This window comes from Scyliorhinus canicula, chromosome 7 (assembly GCF_902713615.1).
Source record: "Scyliorhinus canicula chromosome 7, sScyCan1.1, whole genome shotgun sequence".
Classification (NCBI taxonomy): Eukaryota; Metazoa; Chordata; class Chondrichthyes; order Carcharhiniformes; family Scyliorhinidae; genus Scyliorhinus; species Scyliorhinus canicula.
Window position 1 is genome coordinate 169671366 of NC_052152.1, and position 21109 is coordinate 169692474.

Below are 21109 nucleotides of genomic sequence, written 5' to 3' on the forward strand. Positions count from 1 at the left end.
GAATCCCTCCCCGAATCGAAACCCACCTAACACTTCCCACAGGTACTCCCACTCCACACTGTCAAAGGCCTTCTCTGCATCCATTGCATCCACTACTTCTGCATCCCCTCCCTCCGAGGGCATCATAATAATATTCAGGAGCCTCCACACATTTGTGTTCAGTTGCCTGCCCTTAACGAAACCCGTCTGGTCCTCCTCGATCACTCCCGGGACACAGTCCTCTATTCTGGTAGCCAGAATTTTTGCTAACAATTTGACATCTACATTCAGGAGCGATATCGGCCTGCAAGACCCACAATGAAGCGGATCCTTCTTCCTCTTCAAAATGAGCGCGATCAATGCCTGCAACATCGTCGGGGGGAGGGCTCCTCTCTCCTTTGCCTTGTTGCAGGTTCTTAGCAGGAGCGGGCTCAGTAGCTCCGAGAACTTCTTATAAAATTCTACAGGAAAGCCGTCCGGGCCCGGGGCCTTGCCCGACTGCATACTTGCCAGTCCCTTAACTATCTCCTTCAACTCAATCGGGGCCCCCAGTCCCTCCACCCGATCCTCGTCGACCCTTGGGAACCTCAATCGATCTATAAATTGCTTCATCCCTTCCCTCCCCTGGGAGGTTCTGACTCGTACAGCTTCCCATAAAACTCCTTGACGATTTCATAAATGAAATGAAAATGAAAAAAATGAAAATCACTTATTGTCACGAGTAGGCTTCAATGAAGTTACTGTGAAAAGCCCCTAGTCGCCACATTCCGGCGCCTGTCTGAGGAGGCTCCGGGGGGCTGATCCTCTCTGGACTCAACACCGTATTACCCTCCTTATCCCTCACTCCTCCGATCTCCCTGGCCGCCTCTCTCCTGCGAAGTTGGTGCGCCAGCATCCTACTTGCTTTTGCCCCATACTCGTAGACTACCCCTTTCACTTTCATCAACTGCGCCTCCGCCTTGCCCGCGGTCAGCAAATCAAACTCCGCCTGTAATCTCCAGCGCTCCTTTAGCAGCCCCCCTCGGGGGCCTCCGCATACTTCCTGTCTACTGTAAGCATCTCTTCCACCAGCCTCTCTCTCTTCTCTCTGTGGGAACTAATAGAGATTAACTCCCCTCTGATGACCGCCTTCATAGCCTCCCAAACCGCTGCTGCTGTTACCTCCCCTGTGTCATTCGTTATCACATAGTTCTGAATGCTGCTCCTTATCCACCCACACACCTCTTCATCTGCCAGTAGCCCCACACCCAGTCTCCAGAGAGGTTGCTGCCCCCGCTCCGCCCCCAATCACAGGTCCACCCAGTGCGGAGCATGGTCCGAGACCGCAATGGCTGAATACTTAACCTCCTCCACCCTCGGGATTAACGCCCTGCTCAACACAAAAAGGTCGATCCATGGGTAGACTTTGTGGACGTGAGAGAAAAAGAAGAACTCCTTCGCCCTTGGCCGCACGAATCTCCACGGGTCCACGCACCCCCATCTGATCAATCCAGTGGTCCGGTCCAGTGCCGAATCCAAGACCGTATTAAAGTCCCCCCCCCCCCCATGATCAAGTTACTTGACTCCAAGTCTGAGATTTTTCCCAACATGCGCCCCATTAATTCTGCATCATCCCAGTTCAGGGCATACACCAACACCACCTGGGCCCGCTGTAGCTTGCCACTCACCATTATGTACCTACCCACCTTGTCCGCCACGATGCTCCCTGCCTCAAACGCCACCCGTTTGCAAACCAGAATTGCCACCCCTCTGGTCTTTGAGTCTAGCCCCGAGTGGAACACCTGGCCCACCCATCCCCTCCTTAACCTCGTTTGGTCAGCGAGTTTTAAGTGCATTTCCTGTAGCATGGCCACGTCCGCCTTTAATCCCTTTAAGTGCGCGAACACGCGTGACCTCTTGACCGGCCTGTTCAGGCCCCTCACAATCCACGTGATCAGCCTGGACAGGGGGTTGACACCCCCCCCCCCCCCCCCCCCCCCAAAGCCATCTCACTTTTTCGGCCAGCCACGTGCCCGCGCTCCCCACTCGCTCCAGCCCTCGGCCCCCCAACCCAACTTTCCATCTATCCCCAACAGTTGGCTCCCCTTCAGTCAGCAAAGCAGCACCCCCCCCCCCCCCCCCCACCGACCGTGCCAAGCACCCTCTTAGCATTGATTGCCCCCCCCCATTGCACTTCTGTATGTCAGCTGACCCATGCTGACCCCGGCCGCTCCCGCCTCTATCTCCAACCTTACTATTGTCTCCACCTTCGGGCCCCCAACCCCCCCTCCCCCACAGAGTAAGAGGGCAAGTGCCATCCGGATCCTTCCCGTGCACCGGAAAACACAACCCAGGTGTTACCCCGACCCCTGAAACAAAAAAAACAGGAAAAGAAAAGCAAAGAAACTTAAATTCTACTAACAAACTTACACCAGGCCAATACCCGGTTACACATCTCCGCCAGCGCGTTTCACCCACGTGCAGCTGCCCTTAGTTCAAGTCCAGCTTTTCGTGCTTAATGAATGTCCACGCCTCATGGGAAGGTCCCCAGGCCCATCAGCGGCCCCAGCATTGCAGTCACATACGTGCTCGTGTCCGCCCTCTCCACACCTTCAGGAAGGTCCAGGATCCGCAGGTTGTGACTCTGAGACCTATATTCGAGGTCATCCAGTCTCTCCTGCCATCTCTTGTGTAGGGCCTCGTGCGCCTCAACTCTGACCGCCAGGCCCCCGATCTTGTCCTCATTCTCAGATACCTTCCTCTCCACCTCTTTGATCGCCTTCTCCTGTACCTTCTGAACCTCCACCATCTTTTCCATTGAGGCCTTCATAGGGGCCAGCATCTCCGTCTTCAGCTCTGAGAAGCAGCTCCTCTGAAACTCTTGCTGCTCTCTCGACCACTGGGCCCACGCTGCATGGTCCGCGCCGGCCGCCATTTTGTCCTCCTGGACCCGCTCCGCTCCCTTCCCCGCAATCGCTCGTTTCACAGCCTTGCTCCTGGTTCCCTCCATACAGCAGTGAGGGGACCTCTCCAGCATCCTTTCCCATGCCGGTATTCGCCTTCAAAGTGCCGATGCCGCCCCGTTTACAGGCCTGAAATCCCGATCCCGGCGGAAGCTGCCGTGTATGCGACCTCGTCGGACATGGCCGCTACCGAAAGTCAGACATTTATTTTTAATCCCTTCCTGCAAGTCAGTACCTGGCATTTACTTGATGCAGTCCCTCTCTACAAGATCGGAAATGCAGCTTTTAAGGAATACTTCATTAAAAAGTTTTTTTTCCAGAATATTCATCAATTATATTTCACCCAAATTAATTTACCCATTTAAAGGCGCATACAGCAGTAAATGCAGTGGCTATTCAATTAAACATATATATATTATATGTATGCAGATGAATATATACTGGTATAATAATAACTTATTGTCACAAGTAGGCTTCAATGAAGTTACTGTGAAAAGCCACATTCCGGCGCCTGTTCGGGAGTGAGGACAGAGTGTCATGCAAACGTAATTTTTAAGAAATATTTCTCTTCTCAAGTGGCTGCAGTGATGTCATTGTGTGGGTGGAGCTGGGCTCTGGCTCTGCTTTTTACTTTTGGTTTGAGCTGGAAGCTGTTTTTGACTCTGAGTTTTAGTTTCGTTTTCAGTTGGAGAGCTGCATTCAAACCAAGGAGGTGTATTTTCACCTCGCTCTTGCATGCTAAAGAATGTCTCCAGATCACTTGATGATTTCAAAGTAATACCTGTTTCTGTAAGGAATGCAAACCTACTGTCTGTGTTAAAAAGGGTCTTTGACTTATGGATGTGGTTAGGAAAGTTAGTGAGGGTACTGTATCATTGGGAGGGGTATCAGGGTTCACAGTTGATAAGGTGTTTACTGTCTGTTTATAAAATGTTAACTGGATTCATAGAATAATCATTGCTTTTGTTTAAAAATACTTTAGATCTCTGTGGCACACACCTGTAAAGTGGGCCCTTGAACTCCTCATAACCAAAATCTATTAAATGTTGTGTGTCAGGTGAACTCCATGAAATACTTTGGTGTTCTCTCAACCCTGGCCCATAATCGGAGCCATACCCAAAGTGGCAGTCTTCGGGGTATCAGATCAGCCAGAGCTCTTCATGGGGAGGGGGCCAATGCCCTAGCCTTTGCCTCCTTGATTGCCTTCCGGAGAATCCTGCTTGGCTGGCGATCAGCAGCACCACGCAAGGATGCAGATTGGCTGTCCAAACTTGGCGGGGGGGGGGGGGGAGAGAAGAAATGTGAAGGCCAACAAAAAAGGATGTGAGTTATGAGCAGTAGGGGCAAAGCCAAAGCCTCAAGGGACCAGTCCGATGACAAGCTAAGGCCCAGACCAAATTGTATATAAATGCCTGGAAATACGTCCCTCAGCCATATTGGGGATGGATAATATGTATGCTGGTTAAAGGTGGGGTCACAGCCACAGTTGCTGTTTTGAAGATGCTCGCTTGTAAATAAACATTTTTTGCACCTTTTCTTCTGACCATGTATAATTTAGAATTTGTTGGATATGAAATATGAAAACTCAATAAAAACATTTCCAAAATGTAAATAAAAAAATAAACTTACAACACAAGAGATCAGTGCCCTTAGAAGGTTGTTATGCATGGGGGGGGGGGGGGGATTCTCAACACTAACACTGTGATTTCCCACAAAGCGAGTTTACAATTTCAACTGGATAGCTAAAGTATATTATTATGAAGAGGCTACAAGCCAAGAGACAGAACATTTCTCCAACAGATTAATTATTCTGCATCAGTCTGCGCTCAATCTTCCTCAAAAGCGACCAATTAAAGCCTCATCAACAGAACCTTTCCAGCAATTCAGCCAGCCAGGCAATGGTCAATAGCACATTTAAAAATATATACTTAAGGGCCAGGTGATCAACCTGGAGAATGGAATTGGGACAGGTGGTAGAGGTGAAGACAGAAGGGGAAGCGGCAGTGCAGTGGTATTATCGCTGGACTAGTAATCGCAGGGTAAAGAATCCCACCTTGGCAGGCCCCGGGTTCAAATAAAATAACTGGAATTAAAAGTCTAATTAAAAGTCGACTATTGTCAATTGTTGTGAAAACAGACCCCTACCAGCAATTCAGCCAGCCAGGCAATGGTCATTAATGTCCTTTAGGGAAGGAAATCTGCCATTCTTACATTTGACTCCAGATCCACATATAGAACATAGAACAGTACAGCACAGAACAGGCCCTTCGGCCCTCGATGTTGTGCCGAGCAATGATCACCCTACTTAAACCCACGTAACCCGTATACCCGTAACCCAACAATCCCCCCATTAACCTTACACTACGGGCAATTTAGCATGGCCAATCCACCTAACCTGCACATCTTTGGACTGTGGGAGGAAACCGGAGCACCCGGAGGAAACCCACGCACACACGGGGAGGACGTGCAGACTCCACACAGACAGTGACCCAGCCGGGAATCGAACCTGGGACCCTGGAGCTGTGAAGCATTGATGCTAACCACCATGCTACCGTGAGACCCCATGTGGCTCCAGACCCCCTTAAATGCCCTCTGAAGCAAACCATCGGTTGTAGTCAACCACTACAAAAACATGAAAAAGGAACGAATTTGGACAGACCATCCGGAATCAACCCAGACACTGGAAATACTAACAGCAAACCCAGCCCTGCCGACCCTGCAAAGTCTTCCTTCCTAAAATCTGGGGGCTTGTGCCAAAGTTGGGAGAGCTGTTTCACTGACTAGTCAAGCCTGATATAGTCATACTCATGGAATCATACCTTACAGACAATGTCCCAGACACTGCTATCATTATTCCTGGGTATGTCCTATCGCACCAGCAAGACAAACCCAACAGAGGTCTCGGCACAGTGGTATACAGTTGGGAGGGAGGGAGTTGCCCTGGGAGTCCTCGACATTGACTATGGACCCCATGAAGTGTCATGGTTTCAGGTTAAACATCAGAAAGGAAACCCCCTGCTGATTACAACGTGGCGTCCACCATCAGCTGATCAATCAATACTCCTCCGTGTTGAATACCACTTGGAGAAAGCACTGAGGGTGGCAAGGGCGCAGAATTTCCTCTGGGTGGGAGACTTCAATGTCCATCACCAGGAGTGGTTTCGTAGTACCACCACAGACCCTGCTGGCCAGGTCCTAAAGGACATAGCTGCTAGACTGGGACTGTACCATGTGGTGAGGGAACCAACAAAAGGAAAAAGCATACTTGGCCTCATCCTCACCAACCTACCAGCTGCAAACGCATCTGTCCATGACAATATCGGGAGAAGTGACCACTGCACAGTCCTTATGGAGACGAAGTCCCACCTTCACACCAAGGATACCCTCCATCGTGTTGTGTGAAACTACCATCGTGCTAAATGGGATAGACTTTGAGCAGATCTAGCAACTCAAAACTGGGTATCCATGAGGCGCTGTGGGCCATCAGCAGCAGAAGAATTGTATTCAACCAAAATCTGCAACCTCATGGCCCGACATATCTCCCACTCTACCATTACCACCAAGCCAGGGAATCAACCCTGGTTCAATGAACAGTGCAGGAGGACATGACAGGACCAACACCGAGCATACCTAAAAATGAGGTGTCAACCTGGTGAAGCTACAACACAGGACTTTGGGTGCCAAACAGCATAAGCAGCAAGTAATAGAGTTACGCAATTCCACAACAAATGCATCAGAAACTTAACTAGTCATATCAACTCTTAACCCCACCCCCAACTAATGCCTGTCCACTATCTCCCAGGCACAAGCCAGGAGTGTAATGGAATACTCTCCATTTGCCTGGATGAGTGTCGCTCCAACAACATTCAAGCAGCCTGCTTGATGGTATTTCTTCCACAAACATTCAATCCACCTACAAGATGTAGTGCAGGAACTCAGCAGCAAGGTTCTTTATGCAACACCTTCTAAACCTATGACCATTACCATCCAGAAGGAGAAGGGCAGTAGACAAATGGGAAATCCACCACCTGGATCCACCACTCACCACGCTGATTTGGAAATATATTGTTATGGGCCAGGGTTTAGAGAACCCCAAAGTGTATCATGGAGTTCCCCTGACCCACAACTTTTAATAGATTGTGGTATGGGGAGCACACGGCCCACTCTACAGGTGTGGTACAACAGAAATGGAAAAGTACTTTTTAAACAATGTTTATTCTATGAACTCAATTTAACCTTTTTAAAACATACATTGAACATCTTAGCAACCATTAATTCAAATACAACCCCCAAAGAATACAACACTAAGTAATCTTTTAAGCCGCCGGGGTCAGCAGAAGTTAACTGGCTCACGGGAGTGCTATGGAGGGAGGGGCGCGGCTAGGAGGGGTCCTAGCCTGGGGGGGGGGGGGGGGGGGGGGGGTACCGGGTTGCTGCTGAAACGGTCAGGAAGGAGCTGGAGGATGCAGGGGGTGCTGGATGGGGGGGGGGGGGAGTTGCCGCCGTGGGGAACTGGCAGAGCGGGGGACGCTAGCCGGTGGTGGGCAGGGGATGGGTTATGGCTAATCGGCAGGGGAGGGGGCAGGGAGCCCTCTGATCCGGCTGATAACCTGGAATGTGAGGGGGCTGAATGGGCCGGGGTGTTTGCGCACTTGAAGGGGCTGAAGGCGGATGTGGCCATGCTCCAAGAGACACACCTGAAAGTGGCGGACCAGGTTCGGCTGAGGAAGGGATGGGTGGGCCAAGTATTTCACTCAGGGCTGGATGAGAAGAGTCGAGGGGGTGGCGATCCTGGTGGGGAATAAGGTGACGTTTGAGACGTTAAATGTGGTGGCTGACAGTGGCGGGAGGTATGTGATGGTGAGTGGTAAGCTGCAGGGGGAGCGGGTGGCGTTGGTGAATGTTTACGCCCCAAATTGGGACGATGCGGGGTTTATGTGGCGTATGTTGGGCTGCATTCCGGACCTGGTGGTGGGGAGCCAGATCATAGGGGGGGGGGGACTTCAACATGGTGCTGGATCCCCCATTGGATCGATCCAGGTCCCGGACGGGTAGGAGGCCGGCGGCGGCTAAGGTGTTGAGGGGGTTTATGGATCAGATGGGAGGGGTGGATCCCTGGAGGTTTGCAAGGCCAAGGGCCAGGGAGTACTCGTTTTTCTCCCACGTGCATAAGGCCTATTCGAGGATTGATTTTTTTGTCCTGAGCAGGGGGCTGGTTTCAAGGGTGGAGGATGTTGAATACTCTGCCGTTGCCATTTCAGATCATGCCCCGCACTGGGTGGACCTCGGGCTGGGGGAGGAGAGGGACCAACGTCCGCTCTGGCGCTTGGAGGTGGGGCTGCTGGCAGATGAGGAGGTGGCCGAGAGGGTTCGGGGGTGTATTGAGAGGTACCTTGAGGCCAACGACAACGGGGAGGTCCAAGTGGGGATGGTCTGGGAGGCATTGAATGCGGTGACTAGAGGGGAGTTGATTTCCATCCGAACCCATACGGAGAGGGGGGAGCAGAGGGAGAGGGAGAGACTGATAGGGGAGATGGTGAGGGTCGATAGGAGATATGCGGAGGCTTCAGAGGAGGGATTGCTGGGGGGGAGGCGTAGCCTTCAGGCCAGGTTCGACCTATTGACTACCAGAAAGGCGGAAGCTCAGTGGAGGAAAGCACAGGGGGCGGTGTATGAATATGGGGAGAAGGCAGGCAGGATTCTGGCACACCAGCTCCGAAAGCGGGACGCGGCCAGGGAGATTGAGGGAGTGACGGATGGAGCTGGGAAGGTGGTGCGGAGGGGGGTAGATATTAATGGGGTCTTCAGGGACTTCTATGGGGAATTGTACCGGTCTGAACCTCCGGTGGAGGGGGGTGGAATGGGGCGCTTTTTGGACAAGCTGCGATTTCCGAGGGTGGAGGAGGGGCAGGTGGAAGGACTGGGGGCGCCGATAGAGCTGGAGGAGTTGGTTAAAGGGATAGGGAGCATGCAGACGGGGAAGGCGCCGGGGCCGGATGGGTTTCCGGCGGAATTCTATAAAAGGTATGTGGACCTGTTGGGCCCCCTGTTGGTCCGGACCTTTAATGAGGCAAGGGAGGGGGGGCTTTGCCCCCAACTATGTCACGGGCGCTGATTTCCTTGATCCTGAAGCGGGACAAGGACCCTCTGCAGTGTGGGTCATATAGGCCGATCTCGCTGCTAAATGTAGACGCCAAGCTGCTGGCAAAGATCCTAGCCACAAGAATAGAGGATTGCGTGCCGGGAGTCATTCATGAGGACCAGACGGGGTTTGTGAAGGGAAGGCAGTTGAATACAAACGTACGAAGGCTCCTCAATGTTATTATGATGCCGGCTGTGGAAGGGGAGGCGGATATAGTGGTGGCATTAGATGCGGAGAAGGCCTTTGATAGGGTTGAGTGGGAGTATCTGTGGGAGGTGTTGGAAAGGTTCGGGTTTGGGGAGGGGTTTATCCGTTGGGTGAGGTTGCTCTATGAGGCCCCGATGGCGAGTGTAGCCATGAATAGGACGAGGTTGGAGTACTTTCGGCTGTATCGGGGGACGAGACAGGGGTGTCCCCTGTCCCCCTTGCTCTTTGCGTTGGCAATTGAGCGCCTGGCCATGGCGTTGAGGGAGTCAGGGAACTGGAGGGGCCTGGTGCGGGGTGGGGAGGAGCATAGAGTGTCGCTTTATGCGGACGACCTGTTGCTGTATGTGGCGGACCCGGTGGGGGGGATGCCGGAGGTGATGAGGATTCTTAGTGAATTCGGGGGCTTCTCTGGGTATAAGCTGAACCTGGGCAAGAGCGAGTTGTTCGTGGTGCACCCGGGGGATCAGGAGGGGGGGATTGGTAGGCTCCCACTGAAGCAGGCAGGGAAGAGCTTCAGGTACCTAGGAGTCCAGGTGGCTGGGAGCTGGGGGGCCTTGCACAAGCTCAACCTCACAAGGTTGGTGGAGCAGATGGAGGAGGAGTTCAAAAGGTGGGATATGTTACCGCTGTCACTGGCGGGGAGGGCGCAGTCCGTTAAGATGACGGTGCTCCCGAGGGTTTTGTTCCTGTTCCAGTGCCTCCCCATCCTTATCCCGAAGGCCTTTTTTAGGCGGGTCAACAGGAGTATTACGGGATTTGTGTGGGCGCATGGGACTCCAAGGGTGAGAAGAGTGTTCCTGGAACGGGGCAGGGTTAGGGGGGGGCTGGCATTGCCCAACCTCTGTGGGTACTATTGGGCTGCCAATGCAGCGATGGTGCGTAAGTGGGTAATGGACGGGGCAGCATGGAAGAGGATGGAGGTGGCGTCCTGTGTGGGCACGAGCCTGGAGGCGCTGGTAACGGCGCCGTTGCCGCTCCCTTCAACGAGGTATACCACGAGCCCGGTGGTGGCGGCTACCCTCAAAATTTGGGGGCAATGGAGACGGCATAGGGGAGAAGTGGGGGGCTCGATGGAGGCCCCGATACGGGGGAACCATCGGTTTGTCCCAGGGAGCATTGATGGCAGATTTCTGGGCTGGCACAGGGTAGGGGTTAGGAGGTTGAGGGACCTGTTTGTGGAGGGGAGGTTCGCGAGCTTGGGGGAGTTAGAGGGGAAGTTTGGGCTCCCCCCGGGGAACATGTGGGGTGCGGGACAGGGTGCTCTCGGGGGTGTGGGTTGGAGGAGGGAGGAATTTGGGCGCATACCGGGTAATGCAGGAGGTAGAAGAGGCCTCGGTGGAGGAACTGAAGGGGAAATGGGAAGAGGAGCTGAGTGAGGAGATTGAGGAGGAGACGTGGGCGGATGCCCTGGAGAGAGTGAATTCCTCCTCTTCCTGTGTGAGGCTTAGCCTCATACAGTTCAAGGTGCTGCATAGGGCCCACATGACTGGAACGAGGATGAGTAGGTTCTTCGGGGGCGAAGACAGGTGTGCTAGGTGCTCGGGGAGCCCAGCGAACCACGGCCATATGTTTTGGGCGTGCCCAGCGCTGGGAGAGTTTTGGAAGGGGGTAGCAAGGACGGTGTCGAGGGTGGTGGGATCCAGGGTCAAGCCAGGTTGGGGACTCGCAATTTTAGGGGTTGCAGTGGAACCGAGAGTGCAGGAGGCGAAAGAGGCCAGTGTTCTGGCCTTTGCGTCCCTAGTAGCCCGGCGGAGGATCTTGCTACAATGGAAGGATGCAAGGCCCCCAAGCGTGGAGGCCTGGATCAATGATATGGCGGGGTTCATTAAATTGGAGAAGGTAAAATTTGCCCTGAGGGGATCAGTACAAGGGTTCTTTTGGCGGTGGCAGCCTTTCCTGGACTTCCTGGCAGAACGGTAGGGAAATAGGCCGGTAGCAGCAGCAACGCGGGGGGGGGGGGGGGGGGGGGGGGGGGGGGGGGGGTTTGGTTCGGTGGGAGGGAGAACTGTGTACATGGGTTTGTGGGATGTGGCGGGTGTTATCTCTTTCCCTTTTGTTGTTTGGGTGTTTGTTTTTCTTTTTCTTTTGTTTGCAGTTGCTTTTGAAGTTGGGTGGGTGTTGTTCTTGGATTTTTACCGCGGTTGTTCTGTTAATATTGTTGTGATGTTTATATTTTGTAAAAATCTTAATAAAATTTTTTTTTTTAAAGTAATCTTTTAAGCTTTCCTTTTAACATCCATAAGACTTAAAACACCTTTTACCAGAAGCACATCAGGTTAAAGTCACTACTGTTATTAGTTTTAAATCACCAGGATCGATTTAGTCTTTAGATTGCAGAGAGAGATTCATACACCTTTTGGCTGTGACTGCAGCTATCCAGCTCTGAAAACAAAACTAAAACACACCCTGCAACAAACAGCCTAAAACAAAAGTAAAAAGCTGCCAGACAGCCCAGCTCCACCCACTCTTGGACAGCGCTGCAGTAATAAACACCAATTTCTTAAAGATGCTCTCACTACAGGTATTTATATACACACCCATCTATAAACCCCCATTTCTTAAAGGTACTCTCACATGACAATATCGCCGCCATTCCTTCACTGTTGCTGGGTCAAAATCCTGGAACTCCCTCCCTAATACACCCCGGTTCAAGAAGACAACTCACTACCACTTTCTGAAGGATAACTAGGAATGCCAATAAATGCTGGCCTAACTAGCGACGCCCACATTCCATAAATAAATTTTACAAAACAAAAGAAAACGAGGGCAAATGGACGAGGCCTCATGATATGTTTCTGTGCTGTAATATTGAGATTAAAAACGCTATGTTATGACATTGGTTCAAATAAATTAACCATTAAAAGACCATTCAACAAACTAATGCTCAGTAGCTGGTTTCTCATTAAGGAAATTGGAAGCGATTCATACCTATAGGAATCCCTGTAACTTGTTGTATCATGTCCGGAGTCATCCTGCTCTTCTTCATTCACAACGAAGCAGACTCTCTTTGTTCCACAGTGTTCTGCTTTGTCAATATCATTTTCTTCTATCAGGATAGATGGGGTAAGTGAGAGGTCTGATGAAGTGTGCTCAGTCTCAGACTGAGCAGGCTCAGTTATGGAGGACAGCAGGCTGCAGACACAATAGAACCAACATTATGCTCTGATCGACAATGCTTTGCATATGGAAATAATTTTCCATTAGTCAAGCCACCTGGGAACAATCAGCTTGTATTTCAGCTGAATTTGGTACTACTTCTTGCTTTTGAGGGACACGTGTAACACAACTTAGAGGTGAAAACGGCAATTCAATACAAGACAAATTGATTCCAGTTACAGTTAGACATTAATGCAGTAAATGCACAAATATTACCGATTGCAGGTCATCAACTGATAGCTACCCTACAAATGGAACATTACAGCTTTTTAGCAGAAGTTCAGAAATCATGGTTTGAATCTAAATTAAGTGTTTATGCCCCCCAATTTTCTTGAGTTTCTGAATTTTGCATTGTGTTGCCTCAATTTGCATCAGAGGTCCTTAGTGGGCTGGAGCATCTTCCAGCTGAATTGCCACATGTCTCAACAAGGGCTACAGAGGAATGGTAATAAAAGTGCACTTCAGAATGCAATAGAATCATACAATCATTAAATTTACAGTGCAGAAGGAGGCCATTCGCCCATAAAGTCCACACCGGCCCCTGGAAAGCGCACCCTACCCAAGCCCACATCTCCACCCTATCCCCTTAACCCAACAACCCCACCTAACCCTTTTGGACACGAAGGGCAATTTAGCATGGCCAATCCACCTAGCATGCACATCTTCGGATTGTGGGAGGAAACCGGAGCACCCGGAGGAAACCCACGCAGACACGGGCAGAATGTACAGGCTCCGCACAGACAGTGGCCCAAGCCGGGAATTGAACCTGGGACCCCGGAGCTGTGAAGCAACCGTGCTAACCACTGTGCTACCGTGCCACCCCTACAGTATAATCAATTCATTTCATTGATGCAAAACAAATCATCTGCTGCTTCAGGTTGGAATGCTCTTTGGCGATGCTGCTGTCCATCATTTCTGCAGATTAATAATATGACCAGTTCAGCATTAAATTTGTGATTTTTCATTGGCATTTAGATTTATGCTGAACCACACAGATAAATACTGTGACCCAATCCCCAGTCTGTGTCATCTCACCCATTCCTTGAATGAGGGCTGACTGACTGTCCAAGGCCGCCAGTCAGAAAAACCTAAAAAACAAGATTGACAGCTTGCCAAAAGAAATAAGCGGAGAAAGAAAACAGGAGGACAATTTAGCCCAGGATTCTCCAAGAATGGCATGGAAATAGGTCACCTCACCAGCTGAGAGATAAACACGATCTGGTGTTTTGGGGTGGGAGGGTTAATGGAGGAAACCAATTGCAAGGCCAACTAGCCATGCAAATATGGCAAAATCATTAAAATAATGGAGTATTTCCTGGCAAATAAAGTAAAAATCCAACTTGACATTAAGTGATGACTGAAGTTCAATTCTGAACTACTCAATACTTACGCATTTATTTGCATTACGTATTGCTTCATCTCCTTGGAAGAAATCTCTAGTTTAATAAAAAGCTGGAAGAAAGAGTCCTGAATTTCCAGATCTTCCTGCTTCAATAGAAAACTCAAGCCTCCACTTTCTTGGGTCACCTCTCCATTTTGTTGATTTGCCAACTCATCTGGTTGCAGCTGTGAGTCGGTTTCTCCCTCTCTCACAATCAAACACTTCCATTGGGGTGCTGCCATGGTGGTAATGCTGTGCCGAGTGTAATTCATAGGATTTATAATACCTGCAAACAAAAATGACACTTTACTGACAGTCACCAAGCAATGACCTGAGCAAGCAATGAAAGAACCACTGAACATTACACACTGCGGAGATCAAGAAGCAGCAGTAAATAATATCAAAAAATGTGCAACACCCAATGCTACCGGCAGTAAGAAAATGAACCGTCATCCTGAGGAACAGGGTCCCAATCCCAGTCATGATTATTAAGCCATGATGTGGAGATGCCGGCGTTGGTCTGGGGTGAGCACAGTAAGAAGTCTTACAACACCAGGTTAAAGTCCAACAGGTTTGTTTCAAACACGAGCTTTCGGAGCACTGCTCCTTCCTCAGGTGAATGTCTGAGGAATATTCACCTGAGGAAGGAGCTGTGCTCCGAAAGCTCGTGTTTGAAACAAACCTGTTGGACTTTAACCTGGTGTTGTAAGACTTCTTACTGTGATTATTAAGGTCACCTGTAAACACACAGAGCTTTTGTAATGAGCAGCGAGATGTAGCTAGATGGAGTACAGGTTCCAACTTCAGAGGAAGGGGAAAAGAATCAAATTCCATCTGCCAATCCAAACTGTGTTTCTAACAAACAAAGTCCTGACAGCTGTATGCCGCATTCAATAAATCATCCTCAAAGCAACTTGCTGTAGAAAGCTTCAGCTGGTCGCACAGAATGTCCTCGGCACCATTTCTGTGGCCCGGATTTTGCTATTCTAATAATGGTAAATAATCAGCGCTCCCCACTATTACAGGGTAAATTTCTGATATCCATACACACACAGTTAAATGTGGAAAACCAGAAATTACAGTCAGTGATATTCAGCTCCTCGGCTGGTTGCCCTGTTGCCAATGGAAACTACTCAGAAATCACTGTCATGGCACAATCTTAAGTGTTAATTACTCACTAGTCATGCCCTAAAGGCAGATGAAGAAGTTAAGACTAATGCATCCAGGACGATGAGTCTTAAATGTCACAAGTGATGTTTATTCCATAAAATTGCTGGTGCTGAATTTTCTTTTTAGGAAATGTAGATTCAACCAAAAAGTGTCCTTTTGGGCGTGTTTGCTGGGGTGTTCCTTGACAGCCGTGTTGGCGAGATTGCGACCCCAAATTCAATGGCACTGAAAGCTTAAATTGAAGCCCCAAGTGAGGCTTGCCATTACTCGCTGTCTCGTCATCGGATTGCCCAGACTGGCGGCTCAGCTTCTCAAAAGGGGGAGCTGCTTTTAAACATTCCCTCCGATCTCACTCCCAGTTAACACACAAGCACAGCAGTGCCTGCTCCTTGCTTTGGGGATGCTGACCTTGCCAGGCTTCTCAAAGCTGTGTATATGAGAGGGCACATCCCAATAGGTCAGAGGATCAAAAGCAGGGTCAGCATGGTGTCTGGGAAGCAGTGGCAGAGGCTGTCAGTGCGGGCAGCATGACCAGGAGGACCGCCGTCCAATGTCGGAAGAAGATCAAGGATCTCCACTGAATTACAAGGCTAAGTTAGCACCTCTTCCCTGGCATCAGTTCCTCCTGCCACCCCTCAAATTCTCAAACCCCCATCCCGACAGGTCACAGCCTGACACCTCGCACCCTCCCTACACCAGTGTTCGTGCTTGTTCCTCAACAGCCCCAGCACCCACCAACACAATCCCTTCATGTCCAGGTGTAGTGCCCACACATGAAACTTGCTATAGACTCCGACGCATAAAGCATGCGGCTCACACAACCCTCTCTTTGTCCCCGCAGGAGAAGAAAGACCATGATAAATGGGAAAGGTCCGATATTTGGGCGGGTGGGGGGGAAGAGAGAGAGAGAGAGAGAGAGAGAGAGAGAGAGAGAGAGAGAGAGAGAGAGAGAGAGAGAGAGAGAGGGAGGGAGGGAGAGAGCAAGAGAGAGAGAACAGGAGGAGGTAAGAGTACCAAAGATCAGAGTTCTCCCGCAATCAGGGAGGTAGGTTGAGCTGACGGGCACAGACTAGCTCAATGTGAATCTGGTGTTGGATGAGGGCCTCCCATGTCTTCTGGGCATGCCGGACGCTTGTCGCTATGTGCCCTCCATCCTGCAGTGCCTCCTGTGGCTCCACCCTGGGTTCGTTCTCCAGTGACTCGTCGGCCTCCTCCTCTTCAGACGAGGTTGCATGTCCTTCCTCTCCCAACATGCTGCCCCGCAGCTTTGCCAGTTTGTGGAGGGCACAGCACAGCACCAGAAAACAGGAAGCCACCTGGTGGGTGTGCTGTAGGGCACCACCAGAGGGGTCCAGGCATCAGAAGCGCATTTTCAGCAGTCCGATGTACCACTAGGACCTTATTGGGTACCCCTTATCTCCCAAGAGCCAACCCGTCATCCTGGGGTGATCCTCGAAGACACCAGGGATCTCCAGGTGTTCCAGAATGTAGAGGACATTTACACTCCCCGGGTAGCAGACACATATGTACATGATACGGAGGCGGTGGTTGCACACAATCTGAATATTCAGGGAGTGTAACCCCCATCCTGTGAATGAAGGACACTCTCTGATGCCCCAGTGCGCGCAAGGCAATAGGAGTGCCATCTATTGTACTCTGAACCCAACGATAGCGGAAAATCCTGCTTCCCGGAAATCTTGTTGGGTTTGGTCCAGGTTGAAATGTTATGTAGTTGGGCGTCCGGGCATACAGGCCGTGACCTCCCGGATGCACATGTGGGATACACCTTGAGAAATGCCGCACAGGTCCCCGCTCAAGCCCTGGAATGAGCCGGTGGCATAATGCTTGAGGGCTATAGTGACCTTCATGGCCACCAGGAGTGGGTTTCCTCCCCCTCCACGGATGCCATGCCCGGGAGGATGTGGCACAGGTGCCGCACTGTCTCTTTGTTGAAATGGAGTCCTGCAGCACGTGCTGTCCATCATCTCCTCAAAAGACCAATAACACCTGTAGACCTTGGGCCATCACTGGCCTCTCCCTCTGGATTTCTCCTGGGCCACATGGGCGACCGAGTCCTCAGGGTGTGTGGCGGCTCCCGGCACATAGGGTGCCACCTCCAGCCTGTGTCGCCGCTGCTGCTGCCTTCTCCGGCATCTGACTGCCTCGGCTGCTACCAGCAACACGAGGGCAGCCTCTGAAGGATCCACACCTGTAAACAATCTGGGAGAAATTGGAGGAGGGAGAGAACAACAATCCATTAGGGCTTCCATCCCAGAACCCTCAAATCCCACAAACCGAAACCCTCCCATCCACCCATCCTTACCATGACTCTCCTGCTTTCTCTCCGAGTGTCGTCCAGCAGGCTCTGTTTGGAAGTATTTGGTTGGACAGACAGGTTACAGCTGTGGTTGCCCCTATTATGGGTCTCCACAATATTTAAAGATGGCTTGAAGGCCTAACAGATGCAAAGCCCCTCACCCCCCCCCCCCCCCCCCGACCCAGGGGCTACCCCCAACCCAAAACGTTTTAGTCTCTTGATCAAGCCCAACCCCCTGAGGACTTCCAGACCCTCCACAAGCATGGTGCCCTAGAGCTGCATGCCTGGAAATGGAAATGGCTACTCATCTCTTCACTTCCCCTCAGTTGCCATTGCACCAGCATCATGTTTTTAAAAAGGAATACTAAAGGCGCCTGCATGATTTCTCACTGGGAAGTCGGTTAATTTCCAGGCGGCCGCGGTATTCGTCTTCAATCTCAATTCATTGAAATGAATGAAAATTGGGATTCATGATATATTTGCCATTTTTGGGAGAGATCTAGAACTCGCCATCGGGAGCAGGCCGGTTGAATTGCAGAAGGATTTGTGCTCGGCACGAATCTCGATTTTGCCCTTTCCCGCTATTTAACTGTGGGTGAGATTTAACCAACAGCGTTGCACCCGGCACAGCTCTGGGCCCAGTTATTGCAGCGAACAGCAAACAGAATTATTTTGCCATTCATCTTGTTTAGTGGCCACATAGAAGTCCAAAACTCATCCCAGCCACGACTCAGGAAAACAGCATTCAACATGTTATAACTTGCATGGGACCTTCGGGACGGACCAATTATCCTCCCCCGGAGTCTCATAGAATACGAGCTTCCCTGGTGAGGGGAGCGGTGGGCCCATCAGCGGAGCAGGAGTCTTTCCAGCCGGGACCTCGAGTGTACTGTGCATATAGTGTATTTTGTAATAAAATAAGTTTCTTTGTGCCTCTAAACAGGGAACTCCTCCTGAAGGAGAAACACTTCCTAATTGTGGCCAATGCTTAACCATGTGCATAAGTTCAATGATTTGGCATTGACAGTGGTCTGAGTCATGCGTCAAGATTATGTTTCTCAACAAAAATGGGAAGTGAAAAGGAAACAAAGCTCAAAGTAGTTCACATTTTCCTCTGGCCAAATGCTACTTGAAACCATCACATTTTCCATAAAATCCACATCTTCAATTTCCAAGAAATGTTCCTCGGCCTACTTTCATTTCGCGAACATACTGCTGACAAGATGAGCATTTTCATTTTCTCCCAGTTATCAAGATTTATTCACATTAACCAATAAAGTGCGACAAAATCTGGCATATAAATCTTGCCTTCTCCTGGAAGTTTATAATCTGCAAGTTAGAAATCCAACTCTTGTACGGGAAACATAATTTACGAACAGAGGTAATCCATTCAGCTTCCAACCTGTCTTCCCCCCCCCGGCCCAACACACACTTCATACGCCCCATCAGATCATGGCTGATCAGGATCCTAACTCCATTCACTGCCCTGGCTTCAAATCAATTTATTCCCTTGCCTGGCAAAGCTACCAATCACAGATGTAAAATTAATTGCACACCAAATTCTGACCACTTCCACCCTTCCCAATATCCAGGATTCCAAGCACACTTTCCAAATTTTACTTCCTCTAATTTCGTGAACTGTTCTCGCTGCTCAAGATGTGGTCTCCTCTAGATTGAGGAAGTTAAAACACAGACTGCACAATTGCATTGCTGAACATTTCTGGTCGGCCCAAAAGCGTGACGCAGAGCTTCCAATCATTTGCCTCACAATCTGCCATCGCACGCTGACCTCGGCCTCCCATACAAGATTCAATAAAGCTCAACACAAGCTCAAAGAACAGCACCTCATATTTTGAGAAGGCACACCTTCTGTTAACACGGAGCCCAATCATTTGAGGTCTTAGCCGCTGCTCTGTTTCCTCGGGCAGCAGGTACTGGTATTGATTGTCTTGTAATCATTGACACCTCCTCTGATCGCATCTTTTGCCCCATTACAAAAACATACATAGAAAATAGAAGCAGGAGGCCATTCAGACCCCTCGAGCCATCTCCACCATTCATTATCATGGCTGATCATCAAGTTCATATCCTGATCCTGCCTTCCCCCATATCCCTTGATCCTTTTAGCCCCAAGAGCTATATCTAATTCTTTCTTGAAATTACGTAAAGTGTTGACCTCAACTAGTTTCTGTGGTAGTGAATTCCACAGATTCAACACCCTCTGGGTGAAGAAATTTCTCCACACCTCAGTCCTAAAAGGTTTACCCTTTATTCTCAAACTATGACCCCTAGTTCTGGACTCCTCCACCATCGGGAATATTCTTTCTGCATCTGCCCTGTCTAATACCGTTAGAATTTTATAAGTTTCTAAGCGATCCCCCCCTCACATTTCTAAACTCCAATGAGTATAATCCTAACCGATTTAGTCTCTCCTCATATGACAGTCCTGCCATCCCAGGAATCAGCCTGGTAAACCTTCGCTGTACTCCCTCCATAGCCGGAACATCCTTCCTCAGATAAGGACACCAAAACCGCACACAATAATCCAGGTGTGGCTTCACCAATGCCCTATACAACTGCAGTAAAATGTCCTTATTCGTATACTCAAATCCTCTCGCTATGAAGGCCAACATACCATTTGCCTTCTTTACTGACTGCTGTACCTGCACGCTTACTTTCAGCAACTGATGCACGAAGACTCCACGATCTCGTTGAGTATCCACCTCTTTCAATTTACACCCATTCAAATAATAATCTGCCTTCCTATTTTTGCTACTGATCACCAAACATTTTCAATTCAGTAGGAATTGACATTGATTGAAAAAAAATTGCAACAGTCAGACAGTAATTTTCCATTACCTTGATCCTGTTCCAGGCCAAGGAAAGAACTTTTTCGACCAAAGCGTATGCTGAAAGATCTTCCCAGAGAGGTAGTACTTTTGGGACAGGACACTTCAATTACATTAACATGACAGTTGGTTGGACAGAAGTCAGTGCTGTTTAACAGGTGCAATTTGGTAGAAGCTTGCTTGAAGGAGGGCCATGCGCTGTTTTTCAACTCCTGGGCAAACTAAAGATAGCCACAAAGAAGAGAATTCAGTAAAAGATTCCCACATGGGCATTCCCCATTTAATGCCACAACTTCCAAAACTTAAACCTGATATAAACCATGTGCTCATCTTGGAGACAATCAGACAGCACATCAATGATAATTAACTTAATTTCCTTCAGTGCTGGGGAACAGAATTTGTTTTTGTCACCAGCACTTTGGTATCTTGGCTGTGTTTTAATAAGCGCTCTGTGATTCATCATTCAGCCCACAATCCTCGTACTACTTCTTGAAAAGAGCGATTCCGAATTCCCTTCATGCGCCCTTTCCAAATTCTTTTGCTTCTCTCCTTGCTCAAATATTTATCAATTTTTCTTTTAAAAACAATTACGAATCTGCTTTCACTTTGTTTTCAGCAAGAGAGTCTATGTTCTAACAAGTCTCCGATGTATAAAAGCATGGGAAGGGATTTAGGTGCTGAAAGCATAAAGCTGCAAGTTGCTTGCTTTAAAAGGGACACAGATTCCGCTGGTCAACGATAGTTTCAATTATTTCTGAAGATCTTTCCAATTAACTTCAGAAATATTTGTCACTATAGTTGACAATCAAGAGATTTCTTACCTCAATATAGTGGAGCATTATCTGCCATTCTTAGAATTTGAACCCCAAAATATTGGTAAAGATTATGTAGCCCCATGTTATGAAAACAGAATATTGTGTTCCTAGAAATGTGTCGCCTCATTAGTGCTCAGAATGAATGAGAAAT

The 21109-nt window shown here is 49.5% G+C and overlaps 1 protein-coding gene across 1 annotated transcript in view; it reads right to left on the reverse strand.

Annotated features, from left to right (window-relative positions):
* Window positions 1-21109, reverse strand: part of prex1 (phosphatidylinositol-3,4,5-trisphosphate-dependent Rac exchange factor 1) — a 273537-nt gene that overhangs the window by 45260 nt on the left and 207168 nt on the right. Inside the window, exons 24-26 of the mRNA XM_038803244.1 lie at window positions 20154-20364; window positions 13817-14093; window positions 12199-12402 (exon numbers count right to left, since the gene is read on the reverse strand). Coding sequence (XP_038659172.1) covers window positions 12199-12402; window positions 13817-14093; window positions 20154-20364 — 692 coding nt within the window. The remainder of the gene's footprint in view (window positions 1-12198; window positions 12403-13816; window positions 14094-20153; window positions 20365-21109) is intronic.